This window comes from Hemibagrus wyckioides, linkage group LG24 (assembly GCF_019097595.1).
Source record: "Hemibagrus wyckioides isolate EC202008001 linkage group LG24, SWU_Hwy_1.0, whole genome shotgun sequence".
NCBI classification, from domain to species: domain Eukaryota; kingdom Metazoa; phylum Chordata; class Actinopteri; order Siluriformes; family Bagridae; genus Hemibagrus; species Hemibagrus wyckioides.
This window is the reverse complement of record NC_080733.1, coordinates 182,098-199,492: the sequence shown is the minus strand read 5'-3', so window position 1 is coordinate 199,492 and position 17,395 is coordinate 182,098. Positions and strand designations below refer to the sequence as shown.

Sequence of the window (17,395 nt, the reverse complement as noted above, 5' to 3'; positions counted from 1 at the left end):
CAATCTATTTCACCTTCTTCTACTTTCTTCTTCTTCCTTTTCTTTTGTTTCGTTTTTTAAAGCAATAACTTTTCACAGTTTAGACAGCTTATATTTATTTACAGATGTTTTATATTTTATACAGATGTTTACTTTAACAGATATTTTATACACATGTTTACTCAAAGCTTTTATTTATTTGATTGGTTGGTTTTCTCAGGTGTATGGCTTTTTATTTCTTTTCTTTCTTTTTCTTTTCTCCCTCTCATTCTTTGCACATAACCTAGAATTCCAGCTCCAGTTGTTTTTTTCTTTTTTAATGTATTTAAATATTTTGTTTCTCTTTTCTTTCTTCAATTATGCTTGGTGTTTAGCCATTTTTAGACATGTAAGGCTGGCTTGGAGTTGGGTGTGGTGGGGGGTATAGGGGTGTGTGTTAGGGGTTTATAAATAAGATAATACAAGTGTACCTTGAAAAGCACACCTCACATTTACCTTGTATGTCATGTCTCTGTTTAAAAATCAATAAAAATATTGTTGAAAAAAAATCGTGTGATATGAATTTTATGATAACTAGGACATGCAAAAGGCAGCATTTTGTTCAATTACTTCTTATATACTTTGGAGGTTGATAAATAGCCACAAAGAACACTGAAGTGTGGAATTCACTAATAAGTGTGAATTAAAAAAGTCAAATTATTTTGCTTCTAAACCTTATACAGTATTGTGTTCTTGGCTGACATTAGTGGAACCTGATGTGCTTTTCTGACAAGTAACTCTAGACTTCCTGTCAGACATGTCTGGTCATTCTCTTCTGATCTCTTTCATTAACAAGGTGTGTTAGCCTGCAGACTCTCCACACACAGGATGTTTTCTCAGGAGATCAACAGTTTCTGAAATACTCAAAGCAGTCTAGTAATAAATAAGCAGTTATATAGTTTATTTTAAAGTGGATGGACATTGACATATAATGATATATGGAGGCAGTCTTAATAATGTGTATGTATATTATAATGTTTAGGGCATCCTCTAGACATTCTCTGTCCGTTGAAGCAAACATGCAGAACATGAGAAACTTAAGATATTACGGGTGGATAAAGTTTTTAATGCAATAACAGCATAGCTCTGGAATATTATCAATAAGGGGAAGATTTCAATTGTTTTATGTCCCCATTTATGGACAGACAACCTATTTTAAATTCCCCCTTCTCCCAAATAAAAAAGAGTGTAATATACAATCTTATGAGCTAGGTCTTGTGGATATCTTGAGAAACAAATATTGAAATTGCAGATATTTTACTATTTCATCCCATAGACATGCAGAGTAGATTACTTTTCATGACCAAAACATAACATATATGACAAGGTCCAAAAATCAACTCTTGAGGAACTCTACATAATAAGTTTGAAGATGCATAAAAGACACAATTACTGATGCAGGGCAGTACCAGTTCAAAAGCCTATCAATTAAATGTACTCAGTGGAGCTGATTATTGATAACAATGACGACAATTCAGAGTGCTGGCCATCCCACCTTTCTGCAGAGTTGGAAACTTGTGTGTGTTTGTGGTCAGTTTACTTACCTTAAGGACATTTCTAGATCCTATCAATGCCACCAGCCTTTAACCTAGTCTGAATTGTCACAAAATCTCTTGAACAAAGGCTCAAATGCTCTCCAGAAACAGGTTTATTAACCTCAGTGTACAGATAGTTACCTTGTCCTTATGCTTCAAGTAATCTAATTAGGCATTAGTAACAATGCTTATTAAAACACTAAAGCTAACAAAATTTTTTTTTGATAAATAAAGATTGTTAGTGGTTAGTTGTAAAGGTTCAACTGGACAAGACCATCTTTAACATGTCTTTCTCCATTCATAATCAGAGAGGTCTGAGATGAGGGTTCATTGACAATTGCTTCTTGTTTTTCATATTTTCAACTTTTGTTGAAAAAAAATCCTTGTTCACAATCATGAAATCTATAATCAGCATGAACTGCACACTATAAAAATTTCATGTAGCACATTATCAGATTCAACCCATATTTAAACTTATTTTATCCTGATTTTTCTGTAGAAATGCTGAATGGTGAAAAGTTTTATATCATAAATTTAAATAGAAATATCAGCAAAACATGTAATTTAGACAGATTAATACCTTTGATTTTATGGTAATCAGGGGCGGACTTATTGATTTGGGGACCCTAAGTGATTCCAGGTATGGGAATCTCGCGCATGTGCAGTAAGATAGGAACATTCCACTATTCATGAATCATGGGGGGGCCCCCCGCATTTGAAAAGATGTAATAATAATGTTAAAATCTTAATGGTTATAGACAGACCATACAATATATGATAGAAGAGTAATAAGTACTATACGATTTATATAGGCTACTTGGTATTGGTCGGGGGCCCCCTAATTCCCTGGGGCCCTAAGCGGCTGCTTACCTCGCTTACTGGTTAAGTCCGCCCCTGATTATGCTAGCAAACAGTCAATGCAAGAAAGTTTTCACGTTTAATTTACACCGGTCAGGCATAACATTATGACCTGCCTAATATTGTGCTGGTCCCCCTTTTGCTGGCATCAAGATGTTAGCAAGAGATCCCTTATGTCTTATTTTAACTTTATACAATTGAGTTTGGTTATTTTTATTCTAAGAAAACCTTAAAATCCACTTTCAATTTATGCTTCAGTAGTTAATCTTTAGCCATTTTACACCACCAGGCTCAGACTGTGTACTAACTTGGTGAGGTTAGTTGATAAAGTAAAATGTGACCTTGACCTGAGTTTAGTCAGAAGGTCTGCCCATCTGGCCTCCAATGCATGTAAACTGAGCAGGCAGTTCTCTCACTTTGGTGATTGATAACAGTAACAGTAGGGTTTGCCATTGTGCATGCTCTCTAACAGAATGGATATCAGGCACCGGATCCAGTCAGTCCATGGCCAAATGCACACACACAGATGACTGACTGGTACTATCATAAGTTACGGTGGAAGCCATGAGCTTATCATCTTGGAGTTGGACTCCATAATCTAGTAAAGGGCAGCAGTAAAGGGGCATAGGTGCACATTACATGCTGGACTACAGACAGATGCATATGTCTACATTTTGGGGTGATTGAACATAGCATGTGTTATGTTCAGAATCCTAAATGGCATTAATTATATCTAGTACCTTTGGCTCATGGAAATGTAGGACATTTAGGAACCATTTCTGCCCAGTAGACTGCTCAGACAGCTTGTTTTGAAGTTGTTTTGAATTATGTTAAGTATTCTAAACTGTTGGTTATAGCTTGTTGATCATCAGGTTTTCATACCAATGAAGCCGGAGCCACACCTGATATCAGCAGTTTAATCAGTTGATCTTGGCTTCCATTAGAATCAGCCATGACTTCTGCTTGATGGCTTCTGAAAGAGGAGACTTGATAGATTTTGATAGGAGTCGATCACCAGTTTTGGATGATTTCCAACTTGACTTTGATGGAAAGTCTCAGCATGCACACAAGAGGCTGTATTATTAAAAAAATTTCAAGTAATTTTTTAAATGTCCCATTATCATAAGCTGTTACGCAGTGTGAAACTATTTAAAATGTTCTTTTACATTTATTTTTTAACCTGCATCATTTACAGAACAGAACATTATTCTGATTCATCCAAATCATCATCCTGCACAAACTGATGAATACTATGCTTTTGATTTTACATTTTACCAAAAAAACAAACAAAATAAATACGGCCCACAGACAAAGGATTGAAAACACTTAAAAGAAAACCTTGGTATTCTAAAGATATGATGCCGCATGTAATGTTCTAACTAACCCCCCCTAAAAGTCACAGGTAGTACAAACATCTTGGGTGCTTTTCTGTGTGTATGCTGATTCTTTCCAAGAAAGTGAAGGATCCAGATATCCAAATCTGGTGAGCGAGTCCCATCAAAACCTACCGAGTCTTCACTTCCAGGAGCACACTCACCTTGCAATCTCCTTGTGGGCTGAGTTCTCCCTTTATGTTTGTTGTCTGCTGTGTGTGAGGATGCTAGGTCTACTGCTACATCTGCAAGATTTTTAAGTTGATATTGACCTGGCAGACGAGGTGGCATGCTCGTCTTCCGCCTTATAAGGGTCCAAAATGTAAGTATGTCCCACAGTTTAAAACACAGGATTTTACTCAACAAACCTGTTTAGAACAAGGAGGCTGGTACCTGTATGGCTCTACAGGGCTGGTTTGTAAAAGCCCTCCTTTTCCATGAGCTAAAGTTATCAGATAAAATCAATGCCATGCTGCCACAGGACTTACAAAGATTATTCATTAAATCACCCCAGACATATGCAAGTGAAACTCATCTAAGGACAGGCCACTGGGACAAAGTGCACTAGTCCACCATGCACTGTGCACCTTTGTACCTTTATTGCTGATGCTGATCAAAGTTAACAGAATTCATAAGCTAGACGTTGGAGTCCTACTATTGGCCCCAGGATAGCAAGGTCATGGCTTGCACTGTAACTTAGGATAGTCCCTGTCATTCACCTGTGTCTTTGTGTTTGGCTCTGGACTGACTGGACCTGGTGCTGTGCCTGATTCCCATTCTCTCAGAGAGGATGAAAAACTCGAATGGATATCTCTAAAGCCTGCCTTTTTGCTTTAAATAACCTTCGCAAAAAGTGGGATGACACCGTGTGCAGTTTTCTTGCATTGCTGGTCATATTGGCTGACCTTGTGGCTAAACTCAGGTCAAGGTCTTTTGTTTACTTATCAATCGATAATGCAACATTCTGACCAGTACACACCCTATGGTACTATTTATACTGAATAGTGACCCAGAGACCAGCTGTCAGTCTGTCATGGAGGAAAGGGACACTGGATTTCCTTGTATAAATAGAGACTAAGATGTTTTGTTTCCTCATGACATTGTGGCATTTGTTGTTTAAGTGTCTCTCATCACCCCTGACAATTTAGAGGGTAAAACAGAACAGAAGCTGACATTACAATTATTTCAAAGTGTTTATTCTTTCATTGAATTATTTCTGTCGGGAACGTAGATTCTCTGGCAAGGATTCCTTAGGGTACCATTGCTTTTCCTTCTTTATGCCTGTACCTGGAATTGAGAGATACAATGTCAGAGGGTCAGTGATCATTACAGCAATGTGTTTTTGAGCACACAATGACATTTTAACAACACTTTACCAATTAGGTTCTGTAAACCTCAATGTAGACACCCATTTTTTATTCTAATTCCTTACTTTTTATTTGATGTCCTCCTTAATCAGTTCTATTCTATGTATCTGATCACTTTTATTATACTTATTTTATTATTATTTATATTAGGGATGTGTGGATATTGGGATGATATATAATATAATCAACAATTAGCGCCTTCTTGTAGCAGATACCGGATATTAATAACCAATATATGTACTTTTCTTTTTATTTTAAAGATTATACTCCATATCTAAAAAGTTTAGAAGTCAGTGATTAATTTTACATAGCCATGACACAGGTAAATCAGACATGACAATTATTGTAAACATAGTTGGTATTTAAAACAAGAGAAGTTTCTTTCCATTTCATTTTTTAACCTTAGATTTCTAAACTAGATTTTTCCCAATGTGCACACACACACACAGAGTTGCTTTGCTAGCTCAGTACACTTAAAGCTAGTTCACAACTAGCTGTAAATTATGTGCTACACAGCTAGCAACATCACACTCCTCCACAGTCTTAGCCATAGTGTGAGCTTTGATCAGGTATGAGAGTCATCACAATATTGCACAGAGCCAACAAAGCAACATTAGAAAAGTAGCAGTGACATGGGAGACCATAACAGAACTCTAAATGCTCAAAGAGCTGGATGGAGTCTCTGAGCCTCCACAAGTGAAAATCGTTGGTCATCGGGAGCAATAAAAACTCTTCATCTTGTCTGTGATGGCTTTAGCATTTGTACTGCCATTTTAAGTCCCTTCTGGACAAATCCCTCTGCTGCTGCTTATGTTTTCTTTCTAATGCTAGCTAAACAATTTTTCAATAGATCACTACAATGAGGAGTTTTCAGATAACTGATTAATAATATTAAAAACGTTTTTTGCATTTTACCCTTGTTCCAAACTGAAATTTGCAAGTTGGTGAGTGTCTGGGACGTACCAGTGCAACGCAGCTCCATCTTGGGAAGCTGCTCTCGTAATGGCAGCAGCCGTTTAGTCGTTTTTCTTTTAGATGTCAGCAGCTGACTGTGGTTGACCTTGTCCTCCTGTTTACTGTTCTTGCCTTCTTTGGGGGGGGTGACGGTCAGTCTCACTTCCTTGTGGACTCGCTCATCAGAACCACAGCTCTCTTCCTCCCTGGTTTGCTCCACGCTCCCCTCTGTAGACGATCTCTCATCGGACTTGTCCAAGTTAGTCCACTGCCTCACCCTGGAGAAGTAAAAAGGCTGATGTTTAACTACGGAAGCATAAAGTGTAGGTGAACTGAAGGTGGATTATGGTCTTAGGAATATAAGGAAATTACGATTTATGATTTCCTTAAAAGAAGTAAAACTAAGCAGAATAAGGGTAAAACAAGACACTTGTGTTACTCATTGTTTCCTATAGTTACTGTTCTTGTTACAATACTTTCCACCTATACATGTTATTATTATAGCCATGATACAAACTACTGACAAAAATGAGCTTTACCTCCTGTTGCACTTTGGAGCGGGGACACTTGGAGGCTTAGGCAATACCGGAATGGATCTGAGAGCATCCAGAAAAAAAGAAAAAGAAGCACAGGACAGAGTTAATTTATAGTACTCAGTCATGTAGAATACATTAAAATGGATTTAAAGCTCAAGATGCAAACATACGGTCCAGGAGTACTCATGCTGACAGGACGATCACAGGAGAGGCAGTTGAACTTTGTCAAACACTCTCTGTTAGGAAGAGGGAGAAAAAAATACATTAATGTGAAGACATGGTAGAAGTCAAAACACTGTCAAAACACTTGACAAGTCAAAACACTGGCTGCTGTATTTTTATGTACTACATTCTGCAAATAGATTTTATCTACAAAGAAACAACAACAAAGTAACAGGGCAGAACCAATCAGTCTCAAAATCTACTGTGGAATTCATCATATGCCATAGACAAATAAAATGAAAATGTCCCTGCAACAGCAGCACATGGCTGTTAATCACCAAAGCTGTATCTCTGAAAATGTAGGATCCAAAAGTACAGTTGAAAAAGGGTTGGACAGTTTATTGGTCGTTATTAGGTACTAAATTTGGCCTGCAATCACATAGTTTAACCAGAAAACGGTGAACACAATGGCATAGGTGAAACTATGCTGGCTTTAAATGGGGCAAGCACATAATGTACATGTGAGCAGGAAGCATGGAGCTTTAATTAAAAAGAAAAGCATCATAATATAGAAGCATCTTTTAGAGTGTGGCTAAAGAGGGAGAAGCTATAAAGGAGTTTTACACTGAAACACACTGACACTGTTTGCATCACTCACTTCTTGAAGACAGCAGCATCATCTGAGGGTTGGCCGTGTAGCATGAGGATTCTCAACCTGAAAACCTCTAGCTGCTTCCTCAGATGATCCATGTCAGTGCGGTCCACCTGAAACCAGAGACACAAAACATTACAATCAGATGTATATTCAGAGTTCATCGGAGCCTTGTCTTAACTTTAAAAGATTAACTCATCTTTCTGATTTTTCAGAATACCGTATTATGTGTCGCTTCTCCTTAAGAACATTTAGTGTTCTTTTCGCTCTAGCATATGATTTACCTTACAGCGGACTTATTGACTGAAATCAAATGTGCTAGACCAAGCAATCACTAAACAATTTTGACAGGAACGGTAAACCTGTACAATTATATCTTAGCAACCTGTTCTTCCTCAGGCCCAACAAAAAAAGGTTTTTCATGTTAAGTCACAGATCTGCTCTGTTTACCTTGCAGTCTAGATCCTGGAAAATCTTCTCATTGGCATTTTGACAGGTCTCCTTATAGTCACAGAAGTTGCAGTAAAGATCCCGTAACTTCTTCTTCAGCTTGGCTGCTGCTGTATCATGCAGGAGGACCTTGTTCTCCAGTGTCTGCATGTCCGCTCTCTGAATGAGGGAGAAAAATTTCACCCACTGAAAGTGACATTGGATGGACTTTGTATTTGATAATGTGTTACAATTTAGGACACTCACAATGTCTTCAACAATTTTTGTGAGCTCCTTGTCTGCCATCTTCTCATCCCGCTCCTTCATAATCTTGTACAGCTCCTGAGAGACAAGCTTACATGTTACATGTATTACATGTATTTTTCTGTGTGTATAATAGTGGTACTCTAATGCCAGTGCCGTATTTTCCGTGACTAATACAAACTCAGTATTCCTTACCTGGGTTTGACTTTGTCCCTGCTTCTGATGCTTCAGCAGCTTGTTGGTGGTTCTGTGGAGCTTCTCACATTCAGCCTGTAGTTTCAGAACAGCCTCCTGTGCATCCTGCATTTCCTTCTCTGAGCTTTCCTTCTGTTCGCTGAGTGCCAGCATTTCCTGCTTCACATTTTGGAGCTCCTCATGCAGGCTCTGCACTTCATTCCTGTCAAAGTGTATATTACAGTGTAAGAAAGATTGTGAGGATGTATTTAGTAGACAATTGTGGAACGGAGGATTCTACAATTGTTTTTTTTTTACTATCAGCTCAGGTTTTTACATACATACATATTTCTCATAACATTAATGTAACTTTGCTAACCATTCTACAACTTTTTTTACTACCTGTTCAGATTTTCAAGTATTTTTTAAATACTTCTCTTGGAAGGTTCATTATGGTTAGAAAGACTGGTGTATAATCCCACCCACAGACAGTTGTGGCATTGATTACACAGATTACACAGAGTTAAAGGTTACAAGTACACATGTATTGTACAACTAGCTAATATTTTAATTTGCATCTATATAAAAATACTTCCTCAGATTCTTAGATAGAAAATGTAAATGTTAACATTTCCGAGTAAGAGAAGGATCTACAACTGTTCCCACTGTTGCTTCCTGTAGCCTGAGAATGGAATTTACCTGAGGTCAGCTGTTTGCAGATGAGGCTGCTGCTCCGATCCACTGATATTGTCTCTGCCCTGGCTGACTGTCACCTGAAACTCCTCCAGCATATTTTCTATTTCTCCTAAGCAAAAAAATTCAAATACAGAACAATTAATACATGCTTCCAATACCCAGATTTGGACCAGCTACATATGCACAGCAGGAAAAGGGGCTTAAATATCAGACAAATCACAGTATATGAATTGTGTTCTTTTAATGTTTTAATCTATAAGACTCTCTGTAATTAGTCTTTTAAACATAGTTGTCAAACTGTAGTTTATGAAATTCATATTATACAGTTATATGCCAATATGCTGCCATTTTTGGCCTCAGTAGTTGCATAAGCATGTCACCTTCCAGGCGCACCACACGAGCCTCCAGGCTCTTCTGCGTCTCCTTTAGTTGAACTACGTCCAGCAGAGCTTTGGGTGACTCTGGGTCCTGCTCAACCCCACTGTAGACCTGGGACAGGGCTCCATCAGATACGTTTGTCAAAGAGTCTCTTAGGGTAGGAGAGACATTAATCCCTCTACTTGTATCTGAGAACCCGGTGTCAGTGATGCTGTCTTTCAGTTCCTGTATGGAAATGGATCATATATCCACCATTATGTCATCTTGAGAGGACACGATTCTCTAAATTAAGACTACATGCAATGCAATCAAATCTAGCATTTGTTTGCTAAACATCTCGGCTGGTATGTTATGTTCATTTCGGTAAATTATCACATTCTATTCAATCTGTTTTAATTAAGCAGGGTTTTATAAAGTACGAGTTATTCAAACTGCACAAATTGCACACAGTGCTAATCCATCATCTTACCTTCAACATGTTTTGTCTCTCGATGACGAGAGCCGCTCGCATGTCTTCCATAGTCACACACTGCATAAACAAGATAATGAACAGGTTCAGCTTTTGTTGCATTTTACTGTTTTCTGTCACCTGTGTTACACTCTGTGTAAATGAACAGACTTCAGTATGAACTGATGTTCTCACTTTGACTATGTGGAATGTATTCGATAAAAAGAAGTGAAGTATATGTATGTGCTCACCTGACTAAGCTGATTTTGGAGTGTCTCCATTTCTTTCTTCAGCATGTTTATCTCCTCCCTGAGCTCCTGATTCTCTTTATTCTTTGATTTTTGCATCAGACTTGTAGACTGAGAATGGAAAATATGGGCCTTCAGATACTTATTAAGGTTTCAGTTTAAGTTTCTACACTAAGATTTCTCAGACAGAATGTTATACATTTCAACATCACAGTGACTAACAGTAAAATAGTAAAGTTTAATGTGGAGGCTAATTTAAACAACATGTAAAACGGGGTAGAAAACATTACAGGTATTTGTGTAGTATTAGATTTCTGCTGAACAATAAGAGGAGATCCAGATGTTAGAAGAATGGCTAAAGAATGAGGTCTTACCTTGGACACTGCTTGCTCCAATTGTTTGCTCGTGTCCGAGATGGAGAGGCTCAGCGGCTGCGACTCATCTTCATCCCAGCCGACGTCCGCTGTCTCTCTCCTGTCCGCTCTCTCTCCCTCCTGTCCGCTCTCTCCATCCTGTCCCCTCTCTCCATCCTGTCCGCTCTCTCCATCCTGTCCGCTCTCTCTCCCTCCTGTCCGCTCTCTCCATCCTGTCCCCTCTCTCTCCCTCCTGTCCGCTCTCTCCATCCTGTCCTCTTTCTCCATCCTGTCCGCTCTCTCCATCCTGGCCGCTGTCACCCCACTGCCCGCTCTCTCCATCTCGGCACCACGCCGGTTTATTAACCCGAGCAGTAGACCTCGTAGAGCTTTGAGGTCCAGGACGCTCTTTTTACTGCCCGGGATAGACGTGTCCAACAAGTCTAGCAAAGTTTTTTTTGACATTTTCTCATGAAGTCCACTCATCGTAGCTTCTCTTTGAAAATGAACAGCTAATACTAACACGTTGATACTCTGATGTAAGGTTCTGTTCTAACCCAGATAGCAAAATAGGTCTGGCCCACACAATGCACTTACACTTGGCCCAGATGCCGCAAAGAATGACAGTCCTTTGCTGGCCCATATCTGGTTTGCCAGAGATGGGCGATGCATGGGCCAGCACTGGGCCACACTGCTGGTTCCTTTCCATATCACTTACACCCCTGTTCCACTTGAAAAGTGAAAAGTTGAAATACAGCCCTGCAGGAGAAAAGAAAATTTAAGATGAATTGTAATAAGTAATAAATGATAAATATTGATTATTTACATATTTTTAAAGATACAATAGATGAGTGGTTCTCAAACATTTCCAAGTCAACAACCCACATTGATATGCATGTAGCGGAGGACCCTCATATGACAGGGTATGGTGCCAGGGACCCCCCCAGATGATTTGTGGTATTAAAATTTGGAACATTTTTGAAAACTGTTAAGATTTCAAAACAAAGCAATGTGAGACACTTATTAATGTTCAAATACAGCCCTGCAATGCAAATAAAATATAAAAACTGAGGCAACTTAATAATAAACTACATAAAATGCAGCATATACACACACACACACACACACACACATATATATATATATACACACATACATATACATAATATATATATATAGTGGTCCTCGAACAAACCTAGTCAATAGTGAGGATCCGTGTCCCCGTGCTCTCGGAAGCCAACGAGAATATGGAGTCAAGCCGTGCAGGTCGTGTACGAGTCTATCGCGACATTTGTTTTGTTATCGCTTTACGGACAGTGCGCGTGCAGTTTTTATTCCCGCTTCACAGACGAAGCGGGAATAATTGGCGGGAAAAATACGCTAGCTACTTTGACTGTGTGTTATAACTCGACAATCCCGTCCAACTATCGTGGGAATGTGGGAATATTATATAATGAAATTATTATATAATATTAATATAATGTTCCTCCTTTCTATAGCCGGGCAACTATTGTTTAAACATCTAAACAGAATTCCAGCATAGAAGCTAACGATCTGTCCCACAGACTCCGGCCACCCAAAATACAAAAACCGTTTGCTCACTTCAGGGCTTCATTACCAGATATTGCACGGAGTGAGTGACGTTTCTCACAAAGCTTCTCTTCAACATTATATGAAACTCGGACAGTCCAGCTTCCCCGTTCAAATGAAATACAGTTTAAGCTACAACTTGTTTCTTTAAAATATTCTGTAAAGATTAATAATACCGTGTACTCACCTCTCTGTTCTCTCTGCTCAAAACAGCGTATCCGATTCAGATCGCACTTCGAAGTAGCAGGAGCCAATGAGAGCGTAGGAATCGGGATCACATGTTGAGCGGCGGCCAATGAGAGCGAAGAACAAGATCGGTTGGTTGTCGTCAGTGGTTTGAAGCGCTCGACACGGCGTATCGTCTCCGCCCATCACTACTTTTCAGAATAATGAGAGTTTTAATATCTCAGCACACCGTCCTGCAATTCAATAGGTATAAGACCAGGGCCATTTTATTCACTTTTTCAAGCCATTTTTATTCACTTAATAAAAATAAAACAGAAATAAACGTTTTCTGTCAGTGTTGGAGCATGTGATGTGGTGTGAGTTTGAATGCACAAAATTGCAATAAACTCTGAAAGAGCTGAATTAGTGTGAGACACCACATAGAAAACATATGGGCAACATCAGCTCAATCACAATCGGGCCACATCTGGCATGGACAGACCTGGACCACATAAACCAAACCATAACGGGGCCACATCTGGCAGGGACAGACCTGGACCACATCTGGCATGGACAGACCTGGACCACATAAACCAAACCATAACGGGGCCACATTTGGCAGGGACAGATCTGGGCCAAATAAATCAAACCATAACCGGGCCACATCTGGCATGGACAGACCTGGACCACATAAACCAAACCATAACGGGGCCACATCTGGCAGGGACAGATCTGGGCCACATAAATCAGACCATAACCGGGCCACATCTGGCATGGACAGATCTGGGCCACATAAATCAAACCATAACCGGGCCACATCTGGCATGGACAGACCTGGGTCACATGAACCAAACCATAACCGGGCCACATCTGGCAGGGACAGATCTGGGCCACATAAACCAAACCATACCCGGGCCACATCTGTCAGGGACAGATCTGGACCACATAAACCAAACCATAACCGGGCCACATCTGGCAGGGACAGATCTGGACCACATAAACCAAACCATAACTGGGCCACATCTGGCATGGACAGACCTGGGTCACATGAACCAAACCATAACCAGGCCACATCTGGCAGGGACAGATCTGGGCCACATGAACCAAACCATAACCGGGCCACATCTGGCATGGACAGATCTGGGCCACATAAACCAAACCATAACCGGGCAACATCTGGCATGCCATCATATAAACAGTGCCATCACTGCCAGACCTGGTCCGCATCTGGTTGACATACCACTTGCCATGCCAGCAATCAGCCAGCAGTGCTGGCTTAATGCCAGATCTGGCCCCGACCCGTCTGCTATGTGGGAAGGTTCTGTTCTAAGGTTCTGTTCTGTTGCGTAATAAATTCGAATGTGTTACTATAGAGACCTGACCTGACAAGAACATTAAAACACTTCAACACCAAACCCTTAAATCACTCATGTCTGCCATGTCGAGACAAAAAGCGGCTAAGCTGCTAACTAGCTAGGTCAGTTTTTCTAACGAAGTTTATAACAGCTTGTTGCAGCAATAAACAAACATAAAAATGAAGGAATGAACACACATTACACTTTATAGTTACAATTTACTATGTTTACCAATGATTACTGCTTTGTTTTTCATCTGTCCCCTGTTTGTCATGAGCAGTAAAACTGACCACTGTTCTTACAAATCCTCCAGGTCCTGCACATTTTATTTATTTATTTTTTGCTACATATTTTGACCCCTTTTCAGCGGTGACTATAATTTTTAGGTCCATCTTTTCACACTTAGGTCAACTGAGAGACTCGTACACAACTATTTCAGAAGGTGCAAACGTTCATGAATGTTCAAGAAAGCAACACAAAACATTAAGATCCAGGGTAGACTGTTATTATTTCAGTCTATAACTTCATTCAGTCACACAAAAGGAAGAAAGTTGCTGGTCAGTCATCCTATAATGGGGTCAAACAAGAAATCACCTTAGTAGGGATCAAACCATGATGTTGTTGTGAACAGTGCAGAGGGTAAATGAGAGAGCAAAATAAATGAGAAATACAGAAATACATCTATGACATAATTTCCCCAAATTCATGTGTGACCATGCGGTTGATATGTCTGTCCAGGGTAAAAAGAAAAAAGCCAGATTGTAGTGCAGTATAAAGTGTAATGAGAGGGTGATCTGTGAGTGGATTATAAGGATAAGTAAACATCACGGTCAATATTATTTACACACAAACAAATACTGACATATATCCATGCAGTAATTTATTTGATTTTTCTTATTGTAGTGAAAAGGAAAGATGCACAATAAACTGTTCTATGGTAAAAGCAAAGCTCTGATTCCTCAGCCAGAGAAATCAGAAATAGAGGACAATGAAAGCAATAAATGTAGAGGATCTTTTTTTTTGGAACATCTCTTTATGTTCCAGGGCATGCAGGCTGCACTGATGATGATGATGATGATGATGATGAACCTGATGATGTACAAACAGTAATAGCTTAGTGACACAGACATTGCTTGTAGGAAGACAGGAGGTAAAACACAGCTCATGTGTATCCCAGATCAGACTCCAGATGCACTGACCAGCACCAAGGATCCAGATATCCAAATCTTGTGAGCGAGTCCCATCAAAACCTACTGAGTCTTCACTTCCAGGAGCACACTCACCTTCCAATCTCCTTGTCAGTTGATTTCTCCCTTAATGTTTGTTGTCTGCTGTGTGTGAGGATGCTAGGTCTACTGCTACACCTGCAAGATTTTTAAGTTGATATTGACCTAGCCATTCTTTTTTTGCGTAAACAAGCCATTCTCTAACCATTCTTCTAACATCTGGTACCAGGTCCAGTCAGTCCAGAGCCAAACACAAAGACACAGGTGAATGACAGGGACTATCCTAAGTTACAGTGCAAGCCATGACCTTGCTATCCTGGGGCCAATAGTAGGACTCCAACGTCTAGCTTATGAATTCTGTTAACTTTGATCAGCATCAGCAATAAAGGTACAAAGGTGCACAGTGCATGGTGGACTAGTGCACTTTGTCCCAGTGGCCTGTCCTTAGATGAGTTTCACTTGCATATGTCTGGGGTGATTTAATGAATAATCTTTGTAAGTCCTGTGGCAGCATGGCATTGATTTTATCTGATAACTTTAGCTCATGGAAAAGGAGGGCTTTTACAAACCAGCCCTGTAGAGCCATACAGGTACCAGCCTCCTTGTTCTAAACAGGTTTGTTGAGTAAAATCCTGTGTTTTAAGCTGTGGGACATACTTACATTTTGGACCCTTATAAGGCGGAAGACGAGCATGCCACCTCGTCTGCCAGGTCAATATCAACTTAAAAATCTTGCAGATGTAGCAGTAGACCTAGCATCCTCACACACAGCAGACAACAAACATAAAGGGAGAACTCAGCCCACAAGGAGATTGCAAGGTGAGTGTGCTCCTGGAAGTGAAGACTCAGTAGGTTTTGATGGGACTCGCTCACCAGATTTGGATATCTGGATCCTTCACTTTCTTGGAAAGAATCAGCATGCACACAGAAAAGCACCCAAGATGTTTGTACTACCTGTGACTTTTAGGGGGGGTTAGTTAGAACATTACATGCGGCATCATATCTTTAGAATACCAAGGTTTTCTTTTAAGTGTTTTCAATCCTTTGTCTGTGGGCCGTTTTTATTTTGTTTGTTTTTTTGGTAAAATGTAAAATCAAAAGCATAGTATTCATCAGTTTGTGCAGGATGATGATTTGGATGAATCAGAATAATGTTCTGTTCTGTAAATGATGCAGGTTAAAAAATAAATGTAAAAGAACATTTTAAATAGTTTCACACTGCGTAACAGCTTATGATAATGGGACATTTAAAAAATTACTTGAAATTTTTTAATAATACAGCCTCTTGTGTGCATACTTTCCATCAAAGTCAAGTTGGAAATCATCCAAAACTGGTGATCGACTCCTATCAAAATCTATCAAGTCTCCTCTTTCAGAAGCCATCAAGCAGAAGTCATGGCTGATTCTAATGGAAGCCAAGATCAACTGATTAAACTGCTGATATCAGGTGTGGCTCCGGCTTCATTGGTATGAAAACTTGATGATCAACAAGCTATAACCAACAGTTTAGAATACTTAACATAATTCAAAACAACTTCAAAACAAGCTGTCTGAGCAGTCTACTGGGCAGAAATGGTTCCTAAATGTCCTACATTTCCATGAGCCAAAGGTACTAGATATAATTAATGCCATTTAGGATTCTGAACATAACACATGCTATGTTCAATCACCCCAAAATGTAGACATATGCATCTGTCTGTAGTCCAGCATGTAATGTGCACCTATGCCCCTTTACTGCTGCCCTTTACTAGATTATGGAGTCCAACTCCAAGATGATAAGCTCATGGCTTCCACCGTAACTTATGATAGTACCAGTCAGTCATCTGTGTGTGTGCATTTGGCCATGGACTGACTGGATCCGGTGCCTGATATCCATTCTGTTAGAGAGCATGCACAATGGCAAACCCTACTGTTACTGTTATCAATCACCTTTGCAAATAGTGAGAGAACTGCCTGCTCAGTTTACATGCATTGGAGGCCAGATGGGCAGACCTTCTGACTAAACTCAGGTCAAGGTCACATTTTACTTATCAACTAACCTCAGAACAATCTGACCAGTATGTACACTATCGTACTATTTATATTGAACAGTGATCCTTAAACCAAGCGTTAATCTATCATTTCCATAGTCTTCACATGAATGATGTTCGTTTTGGACTTCCCCATCGGAACCACAGCTGTCTCCCTCTTTGGTTTATTTGTAAGAGATCTCTCAGACTGGCCCAAGTTAGTACACAGTCTCAGCCTGGCGGTGTAAAATGGCTGAAGATTAACTACTGAAGCATAAATTGAAAGTGGATTATGGGCTGAGAAAGTAGAATTTGTTTCCTTAGGATATAAAGTTACAATAAGACGTAAGGGATCTCTTGCTAACATCTTGATGCCAGCAAAATGGGGACGAAGCACAATATTAGGCAGGTCATAATGTTATGCCTGACCGGTGTAAATTACACGTGAAAACTTTAACCAGTAAGCGAGGTAAGCAATACCAAGTAGCCTATATAAATCATATAGTACTTATTACTCTTCTATCATATATTGTATGGTCTGTCTATAACCATTAAGATTTTAACGTTATTGTTACATCTTTTCAAATGCGCCCCCCATGATTCAT

The 17,395-nt window shown here is 39.6% G+C and overlaps 1 protein-coding gene across 1 annotated transcript; it reads right to left on the bottom strand.

The window, feature by feature from the left end:
• Window positions 1–4,994: 4,994 nt before the first annotated feature.
• LOC131345337 (glutamine-rich protein 2-like) lies at window positions 4,995–12,276 on the bottom strand. The gene is made up of 14 exons (XM_058378179.1): window positions 12,223–12,276; window positions 10,467–11,204; window positions 10,096–10,203; window positions 9,866–9,925; window positions 9,399–9,621; window positions 9,022–9,127; window positions 8,344–8,545; window positions 8,152–8,226; window positions 7,906–8,064; window positions 7,462–7,568; window positions 6,812–6,877; window positions 6,645–6,701; window positions 6,115–6,383; window positions 4,995–5,071 (listed from the first exon to the last, which is right to left on the bottom strand). Exons 2-14 carry the CDS (start codon window positions 10,929–10,931, stop codon window positions 4,995–4,997), a joined length of 1,974 nt encoding a protein of 657 aa, XP_058234162.1. The 5' UTR covers window positions 10,932–11,204; window positions 12,223–12,276.
• Between the last annotated feature and the right edge of the window lie 5,119 nt (window positions 12,277–17,395).

Excerpts from the sequence above, each read along its gene's own strand:
- LOC131345337 (XM_058378179.1), bottom strand. The coding sequence starts at position 10,931 with ATGAGTGGACTTCATGAGAAAATGTCAAAAAAAACTTTGCTAGACTTG. Across the intron at positions 7,569-7,905 it reads TCCAGGATCTAGACTGCAAG|GTGGACCGCACTGACATGGA; the intron begins GTAAACAGAGCA and ends CTCTGGTTTCAG. Across the intron at positions 6,702-6,811 it reads AGCATGAGTACTCCTGGACC|ATCCATTCCGGTATTGCCTA; the intron begins GTATGTTTGCAT and ends GGATGCTCTCAG.